General features: G+C 45.5%; 1 protein-coding gene and 1 long non-coding RNA gene across 2 annotated transcripts; one reads left to right on the plus strand and one right to left on the minus strand.

The window, feature by feature from the left end:
• Positions 1–313: 313 nt before the first annotated feature.
• Positions 314–1,780, minus strand: LOC136532439 (disease resistance protein RGA2-like). The gene has a single exon (XM_066525035.1). It carries the CDS (start codon positions 1,778–1,780, stop codon positions 314–316), a length of 1,467 nt encoding a protein of 488 aa, XP_066381132.1.
• A 5,383-nt stretch (positions 1,781–7,163) lies between these two features.
• On the plus strand, positions 7,164–9,380 carry LOC136532441 (uncharacterized). The gene is made up of 2 exons (XR_010778241.1): positions 7,164–7,630; positions 8,947–9,380. It is a non-coding gene; the product is annotated as an uncharacterized lncRNA (long non-coding RNA).
• The last annotated feature ends 10,397 nt before the right edge of the window (positions 9,381–19,777 follow it).

Consider the following 19,777-nt stretch of genomic DNA (forward strand, 5'->3'; position numbering starts at 1 on the left):
AGAATGAAATACGAAATAAATGTTGTTGAACTTTCCTTTATTCATGCATAGATTGCAACAAGGAACAACTACAGGAACCAGGAGCATTTTAATTCTTTAGCATGAGCTATTAGTTTATTACTATGATTGCTTTTAAGGTACTCCATTCTGCACCCATGTATACATGATCAGACCTGATCGAGTTGGTTTCTTTAGGCAGGGAAAACATGATATACTTGGAATGGACATTCACAGGTCAAGAATTACAAGAAAAATCCAAGAACAAAATAAAGCTTAATGTTAGGATTACAGGCAGTAGATGTCATAAACACAGTCAACAATTACCCTCTATATCATTTTTCCTCTTAATGCGTTGTTCCTCATGAATCATACAATTGATGGTGTATGACTTATATGGTAGAATGTGTGACTTCCATGCAAGGATCTCAAATGAGCCTTCACAATTTACATTTCCAACCACAATGTCATACATTGTTATCTTTGGGACATCATCTGTAGAAAGATATGCATGGTACTGATCGCTAACCATATACTTATCTTCATTAATCTGATAACGTGCATGTTTCTGTTTCTGCAGAAGATTGCATGGGTGCTCCCCAAACACAGATACATTTCTTTGTATATTTACCCTGAAAGCTGCAAGGCACCTGCCCCAATGTTGGGCGCTAAGATTTCTCCTTAGAACGGCTGAAATGAAGTTTGCAGCTATGAATGATCCACCCATTTCTCTAGCCATCGTCATAGCAACTGACTCTAGTTTCGGGTGATATTTGGAATCTGCACTTCCGAAAGTAAGAACCTTGAAGAAGTACCAAAACGCCTCTTGTGGTAGAAAATTTAACACAAGAGCTTGTGTGGTTCCAAACTTTTTTATTTTGCCCGAATTACTTGTGATTATTATCTTACTACCACTTGCAAGGCACTGAAGAAAAGATAAGTAAAAGCTATTCCAAGGAACCTTGTCTAAATTCTCTGAGAACTCAATCACAGCCAGCACTCTCCCATTTTCACCCGCCAAGGCATTGTTTTGATATTTAATAACACATCCATGCTTCAAACTGGCTAAAGCGTCATCACTAATTTTATCTCCATTGATTATCACAATTTGAGAAAAGTGGTTGCGCACTCTTGCATCATTGTAGACATGTGCAACTAGTGTGCACTTTCCAACATATCCCGGCCCAACTATTGGTAGAACAGCCACATTTCTCATACTTGGATGTGCAGTCTGCATCAAGAAATCCATTATCCTTTCCACTTCCATTTGGCGACCAAACATGCACTTTCCAATAAACAGATGCATGTCATAAGGTTGGCGGTACAGTGGAGGATAGTTCTCCAGAAATACAAGAAACTCTTTCGCATCAGCGATGATGTTACTTAAGTTATGAATCACTTGCTGCAGCTCTTTATTCCAATTGACACCATCATTAGAGAAATGGCGACGCTTGGCTGGTTTGTAATGGGATGGGGCAAAAGAGTGACTCACATCATGATCTTTGGCCTTGTTGTTGGCTTGGCTCCTCAAGCTGTCCATGGTGAAATAGCCTCTGTACATCTCCTTTCTCATGATGTTGAGTAGATGTACCATTGCTTGGTTTGTGATGACCCGCCCCTCCGCCTCGTTGACGATGACATGAACCCGGTCTAGTAGCCGCTGCAGATCTTTCAGCCTCAAGTCGTCCACCTTTGGTCCTGTCATCTCTGAGTATTTTCTAATGACATATGAAATAGATCTGTTGGTAATGTCAGAAGCAATTGCAGCAACGATTGCCTCCATTTGGGTAGCTAACAACGTACCCAAATAAAAGTGCATGGTTCTCACAATCCAAAAAGACAAAGTGGATCTCACCATCTGGAACCACCATACAGCAGGCCGGATTTATATACAGCGTGTAAAAGAAGATGTAGACCGTAAAGATGTCATTTGGTGCGTCAGGCGTCAGCATGGGTTTCTGTAGTTCAACACACCTTTTCCTCGAATGCTCCGCCAGCTTCGAGGTTATCATTTGGTGATGTCATTTATATCTAAGCAACTCTCGCAGCCTTACCTCACCCGGTGTTACTCCCAATGTAGCGTTTGTAACTGAGCCCTTGTTTAGTTCCACCCCAACTTCCAAAAAGTTGTTACAGTACTTGTCACATCGAATGTTTGCGGTCTGTGCATGGAGCATTAAATATAGACGAAAAGAAAAACTAATTGCACAGTTTGGTGGGAAATTGCGAGACGAACGTTTTGAGCCTAATTAGTCTATGTTTGAACACTATTTGCCAAATCAAAACGAACGCGCTACAGTAGCCCCAAAATCCAAATTCCTACAACTAAACACAGCCTTAGGCCCCTTTGGTGCAGCTCCGGGCGGCTCGGGCTCCTCCTCTCATTTCCTGTAGTATCACTATTTGCCACTGTAGCAAGGAGCCATTTCGCTTCCCAAGAAGAAAAATGAACTACAAAGTGGAGAAGCCACGATTTGCAGCTTCACCGGCTCCATGCTATAGTGTCGCTATAGTGAGGAGCCGGAACTACAAGGAGCTGTGCCAAACAGCCCCTTAGTATAGGCACATATCACAGAATAAAAAAGCTAATTAAATATATATAGAGCACAGAGTGAACAGAACAAGGCAACAGCTGTAACGATGCTGGAAATACTCCAGTAGGAATTCCTGCGTGCCTCAAACTTGTCACGAGCTCCTGGAAGTTGTGGCATCCAAACAAGACTCACCTGTATCGAAGAAGCCAATAGCAGAAGAATTCTTGTCTGTGGACCCTACTAATCATATTTTACATTTTCCATGATACCTTTGCCTTCAATTCCTTCCCCTGTTTCATCAGCGACCCAGACTTTGTATCGTGTAGGCCGAGTTACCTAATTTTTCCTTCGATCTCTTTGGGTCATGCATTTTCTTCTCGTGTCTTTTTTTGTTCTCGCGGTATTTTTCTTCCATGTTTATCTTCTCTTTCGTTTGTATTTTTCTTTTCCGGTCACGCGTGTGCTTTTTTTCTTGTTTTTTTCAATTTTTTCTTCAAGCGCCGATGGTTTCATCGTAACAACAACAACGACAAGGACGACGACATCGTGTGGGCCGAGTTACCTAATTTTTCCTTTGTTCTCTTTGGGTCATGCATGCAGTTTTCTATCGTGTCTTTTTTTTCTTTTTGTTCACGCGGTATTTTTCTTCCATGTTTTTTCCCTGTTCTGTTCATATTTTCTTTTCTGGTCACACGTGTGCTTGTTTTTCCTTCTATTTTCCATTTTTTCTTCAAGCATTGATGGTTTCATCATAATAACAACAACAACAACAAATATTTACTGGCCGCCGCCTAGGGTAGAGCCGCCGCCGCTGTCGCGTCTAGGGCCCCTCTCCTTCTTCCTCTCTGATGCGTCTGCCAGAGACAAGAATGGGAGGGGACCCATCCTTTTCCCGTAGTTTTCTAGTGTCTTATGGTTGAGTCTAAATAAATTTCCGGCAAAATCCGATGATTTTCGGTCGGGATTGTGTGTCCTGCGATGACTTTGGTGATTGCCACAATGAGATCGCCGTTGTGGACGTCTATTTCATTGGCAGCGGCCAATTTGTGGCCTTATCTGTAAGGAGATGGGTGCTTCTGGGAGCCCCCTACGAGAACAGTGATTCCGGATCCTCGATCTCATGGTCGATAGCCGTGGAGAGGAAATCAAGATCTTGAGATGATGCGTGGTCCGGCATGGGCCACGGTGAAGGCGAGCACACAGTGGCTTGGGATGTGGTGGTTTGCCCAGCACGAGCGCGACCCGATACCCATGGTCGACAGGGGCGCATCTACCCGGCATACCCTGCGATCCAGCAAGACTACAGAGTATATATACGTAGTATATGTGTAGTATTGTGTATGTAATAAAATAAAATAAAATCACTCACCTAGGAAACGGACGCAATATTGCCGAGACAGCCTGGCCGAGAGCCCGCGAGGCCGAGACGACTTTTGCAGCTTTCCAGCCCAGCCGGCCCACGCGGCCACACCCACGGACGGGAGATCCCGAACTCCAGGTCCTGTCATCCTGATCTACCATAAATTAAGACCTTAGCTTCAGCGGTGGATCCAGAAAATTTTAAGGGGCTGAATAACACATACCTCCGACTGCTACTCGATCTTATGTCTCAGTTTCATCTACACTATAGAATTTTGTCTAAAAATTCATGGAGACTCCAGGGGGTTCCACTGCTCCGATATAGGTAGGGGGGCTCGAGCCCCCCGCCCCACCGTTGAATCCGCACCTGCTTGGCTTTTATGCTTAGCCTACTCCATTGATCTACCACAAATTTTGTTTGTGTGATGCACTAATGACAGAGCTCGACGACCGATCATCTGGAACTCTCTCTTCTTGAATCCTCGAACGATCGAGGCGCCTATGTCGCAAGTACGCGACATCATGATATAATCGAGACATTCGTGTCCCTAAGAAGGCGTTGGCTAAAAAAGTCAGAAAGACAATGTTACAACTTTTTTACTCCCTTCTATATATACGTAATAATAAAGAGGCAAAATTTTCGGCTATTTTTTTTATCCATCTATTTTTTTTGCCCTATTGCCCTCTAATAACCGGAAAATGAAGAGTATTCCATCCGTACTTATATATATGCCTGGTGCTTGTCCTCTACTATACATATATAGGAGGAAGGGTAATTAAGATCGACCATAAAAGTTTGATCGGCGGCCATACATGGTGACAGGATTGAATCGAAAAGGTATGGTGTGTTGGTTTCCACTTGCCAAAAGTTCCCATCGAGTCTATTTCCAAACGAAAGCTGGAGTGTCCTACGCACTACTGGAAACAGAGACTGTATCAAGTGCAAAATTCTTTGTCGAGTGTTAAAAATCGGGCACTCGGCAAAGACCTTCTTTGCCGAGTGCTGCACTCGGCAAAGAGTTGCACTCGGCAAAGAGTTCTTTGCCGAGTGCCGGGCACTCGGCAAAGGACTTCTTTGCCGAGTGCCAGACTCTCGGCAAAAGCGTGGCACTCAGCATAGGCTGACCCGCGTAACGGTGTTCGGCCATATCCTTCTTTGCCGAGTGTCTGCTGTTAGACACTCGGCAAAGATTTTTTTTTTAAATTTCTTTGCCGAGTGTCCCAGCTCTGGCACTCGGCAAAGATTTAAAATTTCTTTGCCGAGTGTCCCAGATCTGGCACTCCGCAAAGTTTTTTTTAAAAAAAAAATACTTTGCCGAGTGCCCCTGGCGCGACACTCGGCAAAGATTTAATTTTTTTAAATGTCTTTGCCGAGTGCCCCTGTGAAGGCACTCGGCAAAGAGGAAATTTTTTTTAAAAAAATTCAAAAACCCTCTTTGCCGAGTGCCTTATTCTTTGCACTCGGCAAAGACCCCTTTGCCGAGTGTCATGCCCCGGCACTCGGCAAAGTTTTTTTTTTGGGCCTCCAAATTTTTTGTGCAGCCCTTTTAAAGTACCAGGAACTCCTAGTTACAAATTGAGGATTTTTGTGGTTTTTGATATATTTAGTTACTTTATTTCGTTTACTTGAATTTTTTTGGAAATATAAAATATACTACACGTGGTACGAATAATGAAATTTAATGATTCAAAAAATGATAGTCATGTTACTGAGTGTAGTGTGAGGCCGTATCCAGGAACGGACCTGAAATTTCGGACATCTTGTTCACGAAACATGACCACGAACTTGCGTGCGAGGTGTTTTTAAATTCTATAAAAAGCAAACAAAGTCTGAAAATCATGAAACTTGTTGAGATGTCGTGATATCATGTGGAGGCTATGATAAAAATTTCAGAAGATTTCACGCACGTTGTCACATTAGATGCTTGCAAACCGAAGAATCTTCGAAGAAGTTTCATGATTTCGTGAAGAGACCGACGAGGTGGTAAGCATCGTACGTGACAACTTGCGCGAAATCTTCTCAAATTTTTATCACAGTCTCCACATATGATATCATGACATCTTGACAAGTTTCATAATTTTTCGGACTTCGTTTGCTTTTTATAGAATTTAAAAACAACTCGACCGCAAGTTCGTGGTCATGTTTCGTGAACAAGATGTTCGAAATTGGTGGTCTGTTTTTGGATACGGCCTCACATTACACTAAATAACATGAATATCATTTTTCCATTCATTTTTTTCATTATTCCAATGACTAGCCGTTATAATTTGAATTATCTAAAAAAATTCAATTAAATGAAATAAATTAAAGAAATATAGAAAAAGTCCGAGGAATGTGCCACATTGGAACATGGAGTACCAGATATTGTACGAGGACTGTAGAAAAAGTTTGGAGGTCAAAAGTGAAAAAAAATATGGTTTGCCGAGTGTCAGGAGAAGACACTCGGCAAAGGAGCCTCTTTGCTGAGTGCCAGGACGGTTGACACTCGGCAAAGTTTTTTTAAATTTTTTTAAAAAACCCCTCTTTCCCGAGTGCCAGCCCGGTTGTCACTCGACAAAGAATTTAAAAATTTTTTAAAAAAACTTTACCGAGTGTCAGATCAGAGACACTCGGCAAAGAATTTTTTTTAAAAAAAATATCTTTGCCGAGTGCCAGGCCAGATAGCCTTCAGCAAAGAATTAAAAAAAATTAAAAAAAATTTACCGAGCGCTGGATGGGAGTAAGGATGGCAACGGGTCGGGTTCGGATCGGGTGGAGTCTCCGTGCACCCAAAACCGAAACCCGAAATCGAAACCCGAATCCGCCCCGAAAACCGATTCGGGTGGAAATCCATCACCAAAACCAAACCCGCGGATACCCGAAACCCGAACGGATACCCGAAACCCGAATGGATACCCGAAACCCGCGGATATATATACACATATTCACATGTATAAACAAGAGGCAACAAATAATAAATATTTTTATGAGTCAACTTTAAATAAATTTAATAATCTAAGTAAACAAATTATTATTAGTATATTATAAAACATGAGTTTTAATTCCAAATGATTTATTTTGGATATCCACGGGTAGAAAACCAAACCCGAAACCGAACCCGATTGGTTTTGGAGCCCCGAACCCGAAAACCATGGGTGAAAAACCATCACTAAACCCGAACCCGCAAAACCCAAAACCCGCAGATATCCGCCCCAAACCCGATCCGTTGACATCCTTTGGATGGGAGGCACTCGGCAAAGAGGTGATTTAACCTGCCGGGCCAACCGGCCCGCACACACGCACACACGCACTCCCTTCTCCGGCGTCGCAGCGAGGCTCGGCACACGGCGGCCCGGCGCAGCTCCGACGCGTAGCCCGCTAGCCAGGCCATGGCCGGCCCTGCTTGCGTTCGCCGCCAGCACTGAGCGACAGTGGCGCGCTCCTCCAGCGCGCTTCCTGCGGCGTCGACCTGCACCGCGTGACCGACGGAGAACTCCACCGCGTCGACCTCGCCGGCGGCCCTGTGGCACGCCCTCCCTCCGGTACCCCCAGCAGCCCTCTTCCCATGGCAGATCTGGGCGAGGGCTGGTCCACGACGAATCCATGGAGGGGGCGGCCAGTCCGGAGCTCCCCGTCGTGGCGTTGACGGCCACCTCCAAGCATGGTAGGGGGCGCTGTCCCTATGGACAGCCCGGGCGGCCTTCTGCCATGGCGGATGTAGGACCTGGTCTGGCCTCGTCCACGAGGAGGCACGGATTTGGTGATTCTCTCTTTTCTTTCTAGTGATAATTGATTCTAAATCTCTGGTTTCCTTTCTGACATATAGATCTCGCAAATATCGTAGGAAAGTTCATAATATAAAATCTCGTAAATATTATTAGCTCCCACAAGTTATGGTAAATTACTGAAGGCAATCGATCTCTAATTTGTTGGCTCTGCAGAAACTGTACAGTATAGATAAGATCGATTATTTGGGCTCTTACATTCTGAATATCGTGATACAATGTATTAGAGAATTGTAGTTAATTTGCTTATGCTTCGAAAGAGTTCTATACTCATATTTCATATTTTAGATTTAGTCAATTAGGAGGAGTTATAGACTTCTCAAAATGATTGTCTACACTTTGTCCGACTTCAAAAACAGTAATTTTGTACCTCAAGTTAGGCCCAGTGGATGGATGACATAAACATTGCCATGACTAGAAATTCTGAGCTGGTTGTCTATCATATGAAGTCTGTTTTAATATGATCTGTATGTGTTTATTTATTGCACGTCTGGTTGTCTATCCATCCAGTTAACAACAATTGGATGATTGGATCTGCACCAATTGTTTACATTTATCAAGTGTATTGTGGACATACAATTTGTTTGGTTAGTTGCCAAAGAGGAGATACATTCCAGTAGTCAATTTGTTTGTTTGTTTGGTTAATTTACCCAGCACCAGCTAAATAATCAATATTTCCCAGTAATCTTTGGGATTCAATGCTTAAGGTAGTAGTGTTTAGGCCTTAATTCCGTAATTCTGTGATCATGCTCGGATGCTATGGGCTGTGATCTTTTTTGCTAGTAGGACCCAATGTGGTTGCCTCCACTGGAGCTGATTATGTATCTCATTTTCCTTAGCACTGATAGTAGAACATAGTGGTGCTCGCTAACTACTGCATGATTTATGAGTCCCACTATCACTGTCAAGGTATGCTTCCCCCTATTTTGTTCTCCTTTTTTCTGATTCAGTTTAGTGAGCCTAGATGTGGTTTCTGACTGGTTTGGGTGATAGAGATTAATTCCATGCTATTTTTTTTTGGGTGATAGAGATTTGATTAGAAGCATAAGATCTAATAATACTTACTGCATGTGTGGATATTTCAGCTTTTCCACTTGTCAACCTATATATATATCACAATATATTAAAGTTGCAGTTTAAAGTGTCCAGGAATTTCAGCTTTTCCACTTGTCAACCTATATGTTGATGTCTTATTTTGAACTGCTGAAACATTTGCAGCACCAAATCACCAATCCACGCTGCCTAATGTCTAACTGTATCCCTGATTTTACTTGTTTCCTTGCAAATTCAGCGGCTTTGGAGTTGGAATACCCAGTGCCCGGTAGGCCACGAGAGGGAGAGGAAGATTGCTGACAACGACATAACAATCCATCTGTTCAGAAAACCAAGTGTACAAGCTGCATCAGATGCATTGGGATAAGAACTGGCTGTATTTCTTCTGTTCTGATACCTTCAGAAAAGTCAGGAACTCCTTATGTTTCGGTAGTAGGTTTGGTATTGGTAGGTTCTGCTGACCTGAAGGGGTTTGAATTGGCCCTTGAGTTTCAATCAAAACTTAAAAATTGGTAAGAGCAGCATTATGTGGAATTAATGCTTGAACGATATTGTACAGTCTCATTGGTTGTAGTTACAGATCACCATCTTCATCTCTATTGTATGATAAACCAGGGTCCTGATACATCAAATGTTTACAGTCATTTTTTTTCTGAACTTAGTTTTTAGTCATGAACTGAAAGCCACTGTTGTATCATTTTGTGGTGACGCCCTGCGAGGAACTTCGCACACGGCCGACTGCTGTGAGGTCCTCTTCGGCAACCGCCACCGCAGACTCTACAGCAACAACAGGATCTCGCAGTACTGGTACTACGACGAAGACAATGCGTGGATAGCCTTGATCCGGCGCACATCTGGCGGAGCCGGATGGACAAGCACATCCGAGGCGTTCAGGATCCTGGCCAAGAACTGTTGGCCTCTCGATCTTCGGAACGGGTGAGCCGACCACTCCTCGGTATTGCTGACCACACACTATGGCTAGAGGTAGAACAAGGGAGGGAGAACAGAGCGCGTACACACACAGCACAAGCACCAGCGTTGGCCGAAACTCTCCAGAGGAGATGACAAAACTGAACTCGCTCAATTTACTGAGTAGTAGTGGGAAGCTACATATACAACTCCATCCATCTAATCCTACAGTGACGAGATGTGACAACAGGGCTGACTTTGACGCCTGTCCCTGCCGTGGCTACAGTGCGGCAGGGGACCCTTTCGGTGCCTGCCCCTGCAGCGTCTACAGTGCAGCATCAGGGAACCCTTTTCGACGCCTGCCCCTGCTGTGCGTTCACACAGGGGAGCAGCAAATTACTTAACAATTTTTCCCCTAATTCTGCTGCTAACCCTAGAACCTTCACCACGTCGATCATCTTCTTTAGCTCCATGAGCTGAAGACGGCCGAGCAGCTTGGTGAGGACGTCCGCGAGTTGTCGACCAGTTTTGACGAATTCGATCACGATTTGTCCTCCATCAACACAGTCTCTGAGGGAGTGGAACTTGACGTCGATGTGCTTGCTCCGGTCGTGGAGAACGGAATTCTTCGCGAGGGCGATGGCGGGCTGGTTGACCACTATCAGTGCTGGTAGGTGAGCTTCCACACCGGTCAGCTCGCCCAGTAGCCGGTGCAGCCATACAGGTTGGCAAGCCGCTATGGCCGCCGCCACGTACTCTGTCTCGCACGTGGACAGCGCCACCACCTTCTGTTTCAGCGACAGCCATGAGATTGGAGAAAACCCAAGGAAAACGAGCACGCTAGAGGTGCTCCGTCGTCCGTCGATGTCCTCCGCCATATCTGCATCACTGAACACAGTGAGCTACAACCTACTTCCGCTCCTCTTGGGGAAGACGATCCCCTGATCCACCATCCCCTTGACGTAGCGCAGCAGTTGCTTTACCGCAGCCAAGTGATTCTCTCGGGGATTCTCCATGAAGCGGCTGATGTAGCCCATGACGAACGCAATGTCCGGCCTCGTGTGGACTAGGTAGCGCAGACCGCCGACGATGCTCCGGTAGAGTGTTGCATCTACCTTTGCCGCGGTGCTGCCTTAGTCAGCTTCAGTCGCTCCTCCATCGGAGTCACGCATGACTTGCACTCAGTCATGCCGCTCCGCTCCAACAGCTTTGAGGCGTACGCGCTCTGACCGAGCGTGAGCGTCTCCTTCCCCTGTCTCACGTCGATGCCGAGGTAGTAGGAGAGCGCGCCGAGATCGCTCATTCGAAAACGAGCCACCATCTCGTGTTTGAAGCTATCGATGTCCTCCGCACGCGCGCCGGTGACGATCAAGTCGTCCACATACACACCGACGATGAGCACCTCCTTCCCCCATCGCCGCATGTAGAGCACGTGCTCGATTGCGCACCGTGTGAATCCAAGCTCGCCCAGCGTGGCGTCAAGCTTGGCGTTCCACGCTCGCGAGGTCTGCCGCAGCCCGTAGAGTGCTTTGCGTAGTTGGAGCACCCTGTGCTCCGCTCCCTTGACGGCGAAACCTAGAGGTTGCCTGACAAAGACCGTCTCCGCCAGCTCACCATTGAGGAAGGCCAATTTTACGTCTAGATGATGGACGCGCCAGTCCTTCGCTGCTGCCAAAGCCAGAAGCAGTCAGACAGACTCCATGCATGCTACCGGCGCATAGACTTCCTCGAAGTCGATGCCCTCGCGCTGGACAAAGCATCGGGCGACGAGGCGCGCCTTGTGCTTGACAATGGCGCCTCGCTCATCCCGCTTGACCTTGTATACCCACTTCAGGCCGATCGGATGGCATCCTAGAGGTGGATCAACGAGCTTTCATCTCTCGTTTTCCTCGATCGTCTTTATCTCCTCCAGCATCGCCCGTCGCCAATTTGTATCGCGCTCGGCCAGTGCGAACATGGGTGGTTTCTCTTCACTGATGAGAAGCAGCTCTAGGTCATTGAGCAGCCGACCCACCAGGCCTAAGGGCCCTGTGCCGCCGATGACTTCGTCCAGCCTGGGAACCGCACCACCTCACCGTCGTGGAAAGCATCCACGAACTCTGTGATGTCGCTTGGAGGTGAGGCAAATTCGATCAGCGTCGATGTAGTCCCCTGTTCCGTCGGAGTGGTCAGCACATCACCTGGAGTGCTCAGCACCCAGGATGCAGTTCTCGGCACTACTCCTGGACTGCTCATTACCACTCCTGGAGTGGTTGGCACCACTGCAGAAGTGCTCGGCACCAGTTTTGGAGTGGTCGGCACCACTGCAAGACCTCTCGGCTCTGCTATGGGAGCATTCAGCACCCGTCCTAGAGTGGTCGGCACCACTACAGGACCGCTTGGCACCACTCCTAGAGTGCTTGGCACCCCTCCCAGAGTGCTCGGCACCGCCCCAGGAGTGCTCGGCTCTGTTGCTGGAGTGGTCGGCACCTCCTCTCCAGCGTCTCCACCACCGTGGATGACCAAGTGTTCGACGACGAAGGTGCTGGTGAAGCCGCTAGGTTCCCCCATGCCCGGACTATCCCAGTCCTAGGCCACCTTGTCGAACACGATGTCGCGCGAGACAATCACCTTGCCTCCGCGTGGGTCATAGAGCCGGTATGTCTTGCTACCTTCTGCGTAGCCTAGGAGCATCATTAGTGTGCTCCTGTCCTCCAGCTTGGTGAGGACCGGCTTCGTCTTCCCGACGTGGCCGATTCAGCCGAATGTCCAGAGAAAGGACACGCTCGGCTTGTGCCCATACCAAGCTTCAAACGGTGTCTTACCCTTCAGGGCCTTGGTGGGCACGCGGTTGAGGATGAACACCGCCGTGGTCACCGCCTCACCCTAGAACCTTGCCGGCATGCCCTTGGCCTTCATCATGGATCGAGCCATGCTGACCACTGTCTGGTTCCTCCACTCCACCATGCCATTCTATTGTGGCGAGTACGGTGCGGTGTGGTGTCACACCACACCCTTATCCGCACAGTGAATTTACCGTCGCGATCAGTCCTCAGCACGCGTAGCTTCTTGTCGCTCTCCGCCTCCACGCGCGCCTTGAACTTCTTGGATCGCCTCCGCTGCCTCGTCCTTGCTCGTCAGGAGTTGCAGCCACATGTAGCGACTGTAATCATCCATGAGCAGTAGGAAGTACCGCCGACCACCGTTTGTGGCTGGCGTGATTGGCCCGTAGAGATCGCCGTGGCCGACCTCGAGAGCGTCCACTGCGCAATACTTGGCCGCTTTTGGGGACGGCAGCCTCCTCTGCTTCTCGACCAGGCAGCTGTCATACAGCTCGCCTCCGTGCTTGATGTGGGGCAATCCTTGGACCATCTTCTCCAGCCGACCTAGCGCGTCGAAGCTGAGATGGCCGAACCGGGCATGCCACAGCCACGGCTCCTCGGTGTGCCGTGCTGCCAGGCACACCGACTGCTCCACCTTCAAGTCGAGCATGTACAATCAATTTGCTTGAGCGTTTTACTTTCGCAATAAGACACCACTCCCAATCTCGAATCTTCAGGATCCTGCTGTCAATTAGTACCTCGCATCCACGCTCGTCTAGCTGCCCGATGCTTGAACGCAGCTGCGGGATATAATATACATCCGTTAGAGCGTGGTGTTTGCTGTTTTGGCACATGAAGATGATGGTGCCGCGCAATTGGATTGCCACCCTTGAGCCATCATCGAACTTCACCGTGCCGGTCACGTCGTTGTCGTGCTCGGAGAAGGCTTTTTTGGAGCCTCACTTTACTGAGTTGCAGTTGGAAGCTATATATACAACTCTACCCATCTAATCCTACAGTGACTAGATGTGATAGCAGGGCTGACTTTGGCGCCTGCCCCTGCCCCTGCCGTGGCTACAGTGCGGCAGGGGAGCCTTTCAGCGTCTGCCCCTGCAGTGGCTACAGTGAGAACCCTTTTCGGCGCCTGCCCCCTGCCGTGCGTTCACATAGGGGAGCAGTAGATTACTTAACAAGAACTACCTCGGCATCGACGCGCACCCACCGTCCGGCGCCATCGAGGAGCTGCTGATGGAGGTGGACTTCGCCGAGTGCCACATGACAGCCAAGAACACCAGCTCCGAGGAGGATCCTACCTGATCGAGGAGCGGAAGAGGAAAAGGGAAGAGGCCAAGGCTTCGATCGGCGGAGGCAAACGCGGCCAAAGCGGACAATGATCAAGCCGTAAAAGAAGATGACGAGTAAAATTCAGAAGATTCAAGAGAAGAGGATGAAGAGTCGGAGGATTTAGAAGAATCTGACGAGTAGTCATATAGTACATAGTTACATATGTATACACCCAACACTTGACTAAAGTTTTTTTTTCTTTCTATGAGATTACTTCCTTCCTAGATAGAGTTGCAGACTTGCAGTTATCAGAAGATGGTTTGGTCAGTCCTGACTGAAGGTGTGTTTACGGAGTTGAACTTTAGATAGTGTCTTTAAACATTTTTTTTTGTTTTTAGAGCAACGCACTTTTGTTTATTATTTCGTTCATCACCTGTTCAGGTAGCTTGATCGCGATCAACCCAAGTTGGTTACAAACTCCAGGAGTGGATCAAGCCATACACAATGACACAACCATGACCGGTGGGAGGTGCCCGTGCGATTTGCTTGTGGGCTCTGGCTGCTCTTTTTTCTCCTTTATTTCTTTTTCATTCACTCAAAAGAAATAAAGGAGAAAAAAAGGAAAGAACAAAAATACAAAGGCATTATAGACATTCAAACGTTTTTTATAAAAAGCTTCAGCTGCACAAGTAGAGCTGCTCTACCAGCTAAAGCCAAAAAAAAAAACTATTCTAGCAACGAAGCTGATTTGTTTCAAACGGAGCATGAAAGACACGAGACCATAACAGAGTAGATGGGACGATGTGCTATTGAGTGAGACGAGTGAGTGGATAGGGAAGGCTGGCAGACAAAAAAAAAAAATCTATAGCTTACGGATACAGGGGAAACTACGATGTACTAAATGGGAGGACTCAGGTTGCTGGGTGTGAGTAATCAATGGCTTGACACCACAGACACAGGTCCCATGATTAGATTTTTTACGCCTAGCGATTAATTTAAAAAGGCACTATGGGCTATCCAGCCATGATACCAGATGATGGATGCAGGTCCTGCTTTAATTGGTCATGCAATTGGTTTGCACGAAGTCACCGTTTGTATGTGTGACCTAGCCTTTTGTTATAAAAGGGCTCACTAGCACACTAATAGCAATAGTGGACAAGATGGGACCAAACTAAGGAGCTAACAAAACTAACGTCCGAGTAAGCCTGCTCCATATATGTGCTGAAGATCGGCACTGATGCTGTTTAATTCATCGGATGACAGTTTGTTTTTCTATAGCATACGGCATAATAATTTGATGTTTTGTATTATATTGCATTTTGATGATGCATTTTCTTATTTTAATCTTTTTAGTATGGGCTGATAAATACTATAGTATTTTTTTTTCAAATAATCCCATTGCAACGCACGGGCAATTTTACTGGTTTATGTCTGTATTTTCAATTATCGGTATGATTTTTGAAGTATTCATATTGTATTTTGTGGATTGTTTTAACGTAGTCTTCAAATTTAAGACATTATGCTATTTAGCGTATGCATGTATACCAAATTGTGTTGTAAAATTTTAATGTTATAATAATGTTATCAAATTTTTAAATGATTTTACCGAATTGTATATAAATTTTTCTTAAGTGGCATACCCTAAGCTAAAATCCTAGATCCGCGCGAGCAACGACAATGGTGGCCGCCACGAGTGCCGCCGGGTGGCCAGGCGCAGGACGCGACAGCATCTGGCGTAGGATGCGGTGGCTCTTACGCGAGAGCAAGCAGCGTGCATGCCAGGAGTTGAGCGAAGAAGCACATAGGGACTAGAAGCTGATTTGTATGGTGTTTTCTTTGGATTATGAATTGATAGAGCAAAAATCACCGTCGGTCCTTGAACTTGGCCGGCGATGTCATCTAGGTTCCTGAACTTCTAAAGTGATATCTGTGGGTCCCTTAACTTGACAGACAGTGTCATCCAGGCCCCTGAACTTTCGAGGTGATCACCGCAGGTCCCTAAACTTAGTCAGTGGTGTCATCTCAGTCCCTGAACTTTCAACGTGATCACCGTCTGCCATGTTTAGGGACCCATAGATATCACTTTAGAAGTTCAGGGACCTAGATAACACTGCCAGCCAAGTTCATGGACTGACGATGAATTTTGCTCAATTTGATTTATTCTTTGGATTCTTGCTGCATGTGTCGTGTTGGCTTGGTCATCCATATTGATGTAAAATGGCTTGTTCATCGTTTGTCCTTTGGGCGAGCCTAGCCGGCAAGGGGCGTGATGGTGGCCGGCACCGACGAGGGTGGGCGCGGCGGTCGGCACCTTCGACACCTATTCGTTTTGGTTCACATATTTACTATCCTTTGCGTGGGTATAGTACGTATACCCATTAATGTCATAAGCTTTCCAAGATGTCACTTGTCTCGATGGCCCCTCCACCAACCTACTGATGGTAATAGAGTCTATGGTTTCTTCAGGCGGTATGTTTTGGTCCTTCAACCATGTAGTTAGTCATTGCTTGTGCTGTTTCATGACCCAATCATCTGAACGACCATTTCTCTCCGCCATAATGATAGCCAAGTGTTCAATGTACGGTTGCATCGGTTGTGTACTCTGCAAGACACTATAACGCGTTCGACTCACCTCTTTGTAATCATGGTCGATGCACACTTTTCTACCACTGGTGCCCTTCCCAGCCAGCCTACCCTTTTGACGAGAATCGGGTTTACCAATCCCTTTCTATACTTTTAGGTACTCTTGACAGCACTCGATGACTTCTTCAGTACTATAACCCTCTATCATGGAGCCCTCTGGGTATGCTCGATTATGCACGTATCGACTTAGAACCGACATGAACCACTTGTAGGACCACATTTCATGCAAGTAGCAAGGGCCCAGCACCTGTATCTGATGAACCATATAAATCATGAGATGTGACATTATATCAAAAAAGTAGGAGGTAAACACATCTCTAGTTGGTTTTGTGTCTCCACCATAAATTCATGTGGGTCACTCAGCTCTTGCTTACCAATCGTCTTCTATGAGATCTTCGAAAAGAAGTAGCACATGCGGGTGAAGGCCATTTTTAAGAACTCTGGCTTTATAGCCCTAATTGCAATAGGTAGAAACACTGTCAGCATCACATGACAATTGTGAGCCTTGCAGTGTGTTATCGACAAGTCCTTCATCGACACTAGCTTCTTCACATTCGCTTAAAACCTAGTTGGGACTTTAACCCCCCTCAGGAAAGTGCATATAGCTCTCTTCTCTTCTGGTGTTAGGTTGAAGCATGCTGTGGGTAGAGTGTATTTTCCATTAGCCTCAGGTACCGGGTGAAGTTGTGGCATCACGTTTAGCTGCACCATGTCTTTTCGTGATTTTAGACCATCCTTTGACTTGCCTGTGTCCATCAAGGTAGCAATGAGACTCTCAAAGACATTCTTCTGCACGTGCATAGCATCAATGGCATGGGGGACCTCCAAGTCTGGCCAATACGGCAGATACTGAAAGAAGATTTATTGTTTCTTGAAAGGTACGCCTTCGATAGGAGGTGTGCTTCTATCTCTGTTTGTCCCCATCTGGATTCTTCTTTCCATAGATGACACATATGTTTTTCACCATTCTGTACATGTGTTCTCCATTATGACATCTCTCCGGAGGTGGTTCAATCTCTGGGGTGTTGTCATAAAATCTAAAGAACAATTTGCTATGGTACTTGTGACTTGTCTTTAAGAAGCGTCGGTTCCTTAGGTAAACTTTCTTCTTGGATGCATCCAGGAACACCCATGTAGTACCATCCAAGCAAACCAAGCATCCCGTCTTTCCTTTGATCTGTCCAGACAAAGCAAACAACGTGAGGTAATCATTGGTAGTAACAAATATTATTTCTCTACATATAAAGTCCTCCTTTCGGAATGCATCGTACATCGGCTCCCCATGCCTCCATAGCCTCTCCATTTCTTGCATCAAAGGCTCGAGGAACACGTCTATATCAATGTCTGGTTGTTTAGGGCTAGAAATAAGAATAGTGAGGAGAAGGTACTTTCTCTTCTAAAACAACCACGTTGGGATGTTGTACATGGTCAAGATCACTGGCCAAGTATTGTGGTCGCTCATCCTCTCATTGAAGGGATTCATTTCATCGGTGCTCAAGCCAAACCGTATATTCCTTGGGTCATCGCTGAATTCTTCGTACTTCTCATCGATCCTTTGCCACTGACTACAATCAGCTGGTGTGCAATTTTATCATCATCCACCTTGCGCTCATCATCCCACCATATCATGAGTGTGACTTCTTTAGGGTTTAGGAAGATACGTCTCAAGCAATCGGTCACTGGCAGGTACCACATTACCAAGGTAGGAATTCTTCTCTACTTTGCATCATATCATTGCCAAATGGAGTGTCCTCTGTGGGCTGAGATTCTTGTACCACCTTTTGTGTACCCTTCTTATTCCTCTTTTCCCCATGGAGGTTTCGTCCCCACCATAAAGCTCATTGTTCTTATACCGGCTGGCCCCACATCGGGGACATTTATCTAGTGACTTGAATGTTTCGCCATGAAAATGATACAGTGGTTGGGGCATGCATGGATTTTTTCATCCCCCATTGTCAATGGACTTATGACCTTCTTCGCTTGGTATGTGTTGGCGGGAACTGAGTTTGGTTGTGTCAGCACCAATGACAGCAGACGCAATAGATCATTGGAACTATAGTCTGACCAGCCATACTGAGCCTTCAAGATGAGTAGCTCAAGCACAAAATGTAGCAATGTCCAATGTGTCGGATAGCCCTTTTCAACACCATACCCAGCCTCCTTCGATGCTTTTGTTATCCGCTCCAAATTTTCTAGACCTTTTGGGCTCTTTAGTAAAATCTTTGGTCCAAGGGTTCGAATCATGTCCTCCAAATCATCTTCATCCCCGACAAGTGCTCCACCATCATTATTAGCACCACCTTCATCGTTACCATCCCAACCACCAGCATCACCACCTTGTTCATTGCCAAACTCAGGATTCATTCGTGCATCAAGCTCTGCTGAATATTGGGATAGGGATTCTAGGGTTTCGTCATCATATTCCTCCTCATCCTCATCGTTAACAATAATCGTTTCACCATGATGAATCCACACTGTGTAGCCCTTAACAAATCATCGCATAATCAAATGTGATCTGATGATAGTTACATCTGTCCATGCCATACGGTTCTTGCAATTTTTACAGGGACAAATAATTGTATCCTTATTCTCTGTCAACATCGTTGCATGCTTCTTTGCGGCTTCAATAAATTTATTCACCTCTTCACTGAAACCTGCTTTGAACCTTAACGAACCATACATCCAAGAGTTCTTGTACTCCATCTTTTACAACAACAACAAAACAAACATTAAAGGATTACTTATTCAGATATATAAAAATGAATCAAATTAATAATTACTTCAGAATAATTGTATATACTTTAGATATATATGAATATAAATCAAATATAATTACATGAAGCATACAATCACACCATGGTAGAGGAAAATATATATTTGTTGATTACAATAAATAATTTCAAAGACACCAATTAGCAATAATTATATTTTATCAATAATTATATTTCAATAAATATATATTTGTCTATTTCTCCATAAATAATTAAAATATATATTTGTTGATTATAATAAATAATTTCAAAGACAACAATTAGCAATAATTATATTTTATCCAATATCTTTCATGCAAACCCTAGTCTAATTTTATCAAACATAAATTTATAAAAAACAAAATTAATAAAAAAACTAAACCCTAGATCAAGATCTACATGCACATGAAACATACATAAAACTAACTAATTGTTCACTAAAATCAAGAAACATGGACCAAATATGGGTATGATCTTGTTCCCCTACCTAATTTACTCTAGTACATTCAAAACTTGGGTCTAATTTGCTTCATAAGTAGCTCAAGCTTTGAAAAAAGTGTGGAATAACATTTTCTTACCTTCTACAACCTGTCCACCAAAGGATTTGAGACCAAAACCTTTCCCCTTTAGTAGAGCAATTTTTGAGAGGTGTCTAAGACCTCCCTACCTTTTTTCACGGGTT

Source organism: Miscanthus floridulus, unplaced genomic scaffold, assembly GCF_019320115.1.
Source record: "Miscanthus floridulus cultivar M001 unplaced genomic scaffold, ASM1932011v1 fs_621_1_2, whole genome shotgun sequence".
Classification (NCBI taxonomy): Eukaryota; Viridiplantae; Streptophyta; class Magnoliopsida; order Poales; family Poaceae; genus Miscanthus; species Miscanthus floridulus.

What these genes read in the sequence shown, in the direction of transcription:
- LOC136532439 (XM_066525035.1), bottom strand. Translation starts at nt 1,780, where the DNA reads ATGGAGGCAATCGTTGCTGCAATTGCTTCTGACATTACCAACAGATCT.